The 6176-nt window shown below is 26.7% G+C and overlaps 1 protein-coding gene across 1 annotated transcript in view; it reads right to left on the bottom strand.

Annotated features, from left to right (window-relative positions):
* The window catches only part of LOC105112704 (probable prolyl 4-hydroxylase 9), a 9866-nt gene extending 7385 nt beyond the window's left edge, over positions 1-2481 (bottom strand). Inside the window, exons 1-4 of the mRNA XM_011008488.1 lie at positions 2000-2481; positions 1794-1931; positions 1548-1705; positions 1362-1464 (exon numbers count right to left, since the gene is read on the bottom strand). Coding sequence (XP_011006790.1) covers positions 1362-1464; positions 1548-1705; positions 1794-1931; positions 2000-2131 — 531 coding nt within the window. The 5' untranslated portion in view covers positions 2132-2481. The remainder of the gene's footprint in view (positions 1-1361; positions 1465-1547; positions 1706-1793; positions 1932-1999) is intronic.
* Between the last annotated feature and the right edge of the window lie 3695 nt (positions 2482-6176).

Raw genomic sequence — 6176 nt, 5'->3', positions numbered from 1 at the left:
TCTATATATATATATATATATATATATATATTCAAAATATTAAGTTCATTAAATAGCTAAGTAAATACGATAATAATTCATTAAAAAAGATTTAAATTAAAAGGTTATTTATCGTAATGTAGTGATCTATCAATTCATTTTTGATTTACAAATCTTTGTATTTTTGTATGTTGTTAGAAAATTTCCATTCATGTAAGGGATTATTAAAAAATTATTTAAACATGGTTAATAGATATATTTATGACCAAGTTAAAAGTGAGGTTCACTTATATTTAGTGTTAAGAATTTGTTACAAAATGTTTTTCAATATAAGTATTTTAACAAGAAATATAAATGTCTAAAATTAGTTATGAGTAGATGATAAATTGATCTCAAATAACTATTAATTGACAAATTTTCAAACATAAAAATCAAGTATTCCACATTAAAAGATTACAAAACTTTCAAGTGGTTTATACAGTGATAATATAAGAAGTTATAATTAGATATATAAGACATCATCGGTTTTAGAGTGAAAATATTTTAAGCCATATGGGTCATGGACTTAAGCTGCATGAGTGTATGCTCAGCTCATGCTTAGATCTATGTTAATTATAAAATAACTTTTTAGTTTAGAAAAATATTTTTTTTTAGCATATGAATAATACTTGATTAGATTCATTCAATTTGTCAAATTAATTTCATATGCTTGATACCTTAATAGTGTTTTTTTAAAAAAAAAACATTAGATTTAATAAAAAAAATATCAATATTTTTTTAAATTATCAAATTAATTATGAAAAAAATATTTTATTCTCAGGTCTAAATACTAGTAATGGATGTGTGCTTGAAGTAAGGAAAAAACAATGAGAATATCCTATAATGCATGTTGTCATCTTATGCTCCGTTTCTTTTTCCTAGCTTTTGATTCTTATGTTATAGAAAGAAAATCGAGTATTTTTTCAAAGTTTATATGCCTTCGAGGTTGTGTAACCTTTTAAGATGGTGCTGTTATTACAATCCTTCGAGGTTGCTGGCAGAGAGGCCGTTTGGGCCTCATGACCGATAATTTAGGCTAGAGGATGTTACATTTTCTATTCCCTTATGTTCATTTATATTCTAATTCTTTTTACTTATTTTATATCAGCAAATAATCATATAAAGTTCCTTTGTTTTATACTTATGGTATTTCTGCAGTATGGTATCTCTGCAATAGTTAACTAATATATATATATTATTTTGTTTGTAATTTTTGAGCGTTTATTTGAATGCAATATTAAATTAATTTGGCTACATGCATAGCTTTCCTATGCGCGTATTGTTTTTACAGTAAACAATTAATTTTTCCTTGACAGATAGACATGACTAAGCAAGAAGAATACCTCTCCATGAGTACTTGGAATCATGGTGGCCCGAGCAATTTTTTCCTCGATGACTTGTAAGACTCCAGCTTGGTCTTCGGAAGAAAAAACAAACATGCCAGAGCTGTTCGAAAAGCGAGTCTTGGTTAAAAACATGTATAACGACACCGACATCATCTTTACTATTGTTGATGCAACATTATTTACCTTGTTCTGATTCCTTTTGTGGTTTCTGCTGTTTCTCCCTTCCGTAAAGCCAAAGTTGAAGGCTGAAGGCTTGGCTTTGCCATATTAATTATGTGCTGACACTGCTCTGCGGTTATAAAACCTGGATAGTATAGTGCTCGCGGTCTCCAGCTTAAAACCTGTACTCAGAACATAACGAGAATTAGAAGTAAGGAAAATGAGATTAATGTGATGATCAACTGGGCATTTGAAATTTATTGATACAACCTGAAACGGGATCAGGGTAATAAAATCATCTCCACTCTCTCCACTTGGTAATAGATCATACTTGCTAATAATCTCTTCTTCCACCGATTGGAGTTGCCTTGCTCTTGCCCTCAGCCACCTTTCATCACTTGATGTACCCTGCTTTGAAATCATTACTAGTACCAGATAGAAAGCAAAGGAAAAAAATAAATATAGAAAAGAAGTACCTGAGAGAGAAGAAGATTTGAGGCAAACAGGCCGGCAATAAAGAAAAATGAGCATGAGAGAATCAGAGCAGGGAAGCCTAAGTTTGGTTTCTTATAAAACCTCCAGTTTTCTTTACAAGCTTTGCCTCTCATGCTTTAACAATTTTTTGTGTTCAGTGATCACTTGCTAGCTGTGTATGAGTGTTTTCTTTCCCCTTTTAGTTGGGATACCTTCTCTTCTCCTCTCTTCCCTCTCTTCCTCTCTCTCTCTCTCTCTAGCAGAATGTAGCTAGGTTAGTGAATTTGTCTGTGTTTGGCAGCTAATTCCTAGAGCCAGAAAGGTGTATGGTACACGAGGTGGTGCTAAAATGACTCACGCAGGAAATTGTAGAAATGGAAGGTGAGTTATTGCATTGCAGAATTTGTCGTCGATTTGGTAAATTATTCACAGAGTTTACCAGGACAGGAATGTCCGTTTTCTCAAAAGGAAAAATATTCTCATCTCATTACCACATACTGTCCCCTAGTAAAAAGCCCACAGGATTTTGTCACTTGCTTTCTTGGTTTCTTTCAAATTTTTATTATAGGTCAAAATGCACTTGATGGTCAAAATGACAAGAGAGGCCTACTGAACTGGATTCTGCCGTCAAGTACCATGATACTAATAATCACTATCATGTTCATGCACATGGATGTATGTGACCCATGAGTCGAAAGTTATAATAATCATGGATGCATGGATGAATAACACTTGCATCATAATGGGAATTTGATCGTAAGTTCTTAATAATTGGGTGTGAAAATGTAGCCGTTGGCCAAGAGAAGTGGGATTTTAAAGTTTGAATCTTTTTAGGACTCCAGGCATGTTTCACCATGCACTTGCCGTCAAGCAAGATGCTTTATATTTTTTTTTTTTTTTACTTTAAGGGTAGTTTATTTTAATTATTTATTATTTTTTATATTTAGAGAAACTTTAAATTGCTTCCCACATTAAATTATAATAGTAAAAAGCTACTATGAAAACATAAAAATATCACTTAATCAACATTTAAATTTTTTTTCCTGATGATATTCTAGTTATTTTACTATATAATTAAGATGAAAAATTATTTATTTATCTTTATTTTATTTGAAAATAACAAATGTGATATATGAAAAGATTTCAATGCCCCTGCAAATTATTGTCAAGTTTTTTAAATAGAAAATAAAAAAATTATGATTTTATTTTAATAAACAATGTTTTTGATGACTTCCTAATATATTTTAGGTTTTTTTAATGTGATTGTGCACTATAAAGTTATTATTTTGTTATATTTATTGTTGTTATTTAAATTAAAATCATTATGATTGATTAATTTAAATTAAAAAATTTATAAGATTTTAAAAAATTTACTTATGATCTTAAATTCCTTCATTCCTAAAACTACATGTTTTAAATAATTGAAGTAAAACAATAAAACAAGAATTAAAACATTACATCTAACTTTTTTTAGAACGGTGCTAAAGTCATTACAGAAATTGTTATTTCTACTATTTCTTGTCATCATTAATGAAGAGCATACATTAAATAATAAACATTCATAAAGAACATAGCTTAGTCATTATAAAAAAAGGTCAAGTAGTGGGAATAACAGGATAGTTACATAGTTTAGCAGTACTTCTTCTTCTTCTTCTTCTTTTTTGAAAAAGGTAAACATAAAAAATATATAACTTAATGAATATTTTTCTTGACACGTGAAATCTATTAAATAACATAAATAACTAAAAAAGAAGGAAAGAAAGAAGAATGAATACATTATGTATCATTTCTTCAAGTAAATAAAAACAGTGTATAATTTGATTAAGATTCGTGTATGCATTATATATTTATTACTGATATTTTTAAGTTTTGTTTTTAAATAAAATAAGCAGTTTTTTTTAAAGTGAAAACTAATGTCTTTATATGTAGAATTACATTTCACGTCGAAAATCAAGCAATAATGTATTAAAAGTCTTGCCAAACACGTATTTGGTGATTTTATATTTTTAATTATTTTACTTTCATGAAAAGATGATAAATGCTAAAAAAATAACTTGGCTCATCAATCTTTTAGTGTTTGTTTGTTTGTTTGTTTGACACCACATAACAAATAATATGTTAATTAAGTAGATATTTAAAGTTGGTGTAAATTATTATTTAATTTCTATATTTTTAATAAAATAATTGTAGAATCAAAGTTTGTATATATATTAGATTAGTGACTAATAATTTTTAGTTTATTATAACCAGACATGTCAAAATATTTTTAAATAAAATTTAAAGTTCATACAAATTTAAATCTATAAGGATGCAAATTAAATAATAACTCAAGAAAAATATATTTTCAACATAAATATAATAACAGAACACTAGTAAGCATACTAAATGTATATCCAAACTTATAATCATTATTAATTTATAGTTTAGAGTTCATACAAGTTTAAATTTATAAGCATACAAAATAATAACTCATGACAAATATGTTTTCAATACAAATATAATAAGAGAACACTAGTATGTATACTACTCGTATATCTAGATTTATAATTATTATTAATTCAAAGTTCTAAAATGCATACAATTTATAAAAATATCTATGCCTAAATTAAAAAGAATCATGATACTTGTTTGTTGAAGTACTTTAAAGTAATAAGATTTTTGTTTTTGTCGTCAAGGATATATCATTTATCTTAAGACTTTAAAGCTCCTCACTTGTATAATTAGGATATTTGCAATATACCTCCCATGATTCCAATAATATCATTTTGATTTAGATGAATTTCTAAATAATATTTTTGAAATAAAAAATATAAAACTTAAATATTTCTCAATAATACAAAAAGCTATAGATTTTGCAAGAAAACGAAAACTTACAATGAGAAGAAATAATAAAATATGAGGTTAGAAAAAGTATTTAAAAATTTAAAAACTTCAAATTGAAAGCTATTGCTTCAACCCTTTTTTATAGTGAATTTTGGAAGTTAAAAGGTTGAAGAGTTTATAAGAATTAATTCCCATCATTTTTTATCTTTGATTAACCATCGTAAATTAAGAATTAAATCTAGAAAAACTAAAAGTTTTTTAAATAGGAAAGCGAGGAATTCTTTGAGATTATTTTCTCATTCATCTATAATTTATTTAAATCATGTTATTTAAAATAAATTTTCAACAATCTCCCATATGAATATAAATTGTCTCAATAGTTTGAAAACAATTTACAATTTATATATTTGTTTAGAGATATACATTTGGTAAATTACACATCATGATAAGTAGCTTTTGGATTTAAACATTATTTAGTGAAATGCTATTAGATTTATACAGATAAATAGTGAAACTAAGCTTACCCTTTTATCATCCTAGAGCTAAAACTTATTTCATCATAGGAATAAGTAAGAAATAATAATTTTCTAATGCTGTCAAGAATGTTATATGAATTAGTTTTCTATTTGAATCTAAATTTTGGAATCTCTAATCAACTAGGTACGTTTACTATTATTATACTATTTCATATATTAAAGGCTTTAAAATTATTCTCCTTGATGAATTTATACACAAGCTTTCTTGACGAACCTTTGGTTAGAGAATCCACAATATTTTTTTTTTTGACTTTACATAGTCAATAAAAATAATTTTATTTGAAAGTAAGTATTTAATAGTATTATATATATATATATATATATATATATATATATCTAGATTTCCTATTATACATACTAGTTTTAACCCTTTCAATTAATGATCAATTATCGTAATGGATATAAATAACTGGCATTGGTTTAAGAAATTTTAAATCTGTTGGCTTCCTTTCTAACTTTATCAAGAATAATAAACTCTGATTTCATCATAGATCTAACAATATATATTTGTTTAGAGGATTTTCATTGCATAACTTCTCCATCAAGTAATAAGACATATTCACTTATGGATTTTGAAACCTTTGTGTTGGATATCCAATCAATATCATTATATCCTTATAATCAAAGATGTACCTCAAATACTTGATGATATGACACGACCAAAAGATTGATGTCTTCTTCCAAGTACAAGAGTGTTGAAATAATAAATAACTCGACAAGACTGGGGTCGAACCATAGGGAGGTTAACTGTATAAATTATAAACAACAATACAATAACAACAACAACAACAGTAGTAGTAGTAGTAGTAGTAATAATAAT

The sequence above is a fragment of the Populus euphratica genome, unplaced genomic scaffold (genome assembly GCF_000495115.2).
Source record: "Populus euphratica unplaced genomic scaffold, PopEup_1.0 scaffold517.1, whole genome shotgun sequence".
NCBI lineage: Eukaryota > Viridiplantae > Streptophyta > Magnoliopsida > Malpighiales > Salicaceae > Populus > Populus euphratica.
The sequence above is the reverse complement of the archived record's forward strand: the minus strand, read 5'-3'. Positions and strand labels throughout refer to the sequence as shown.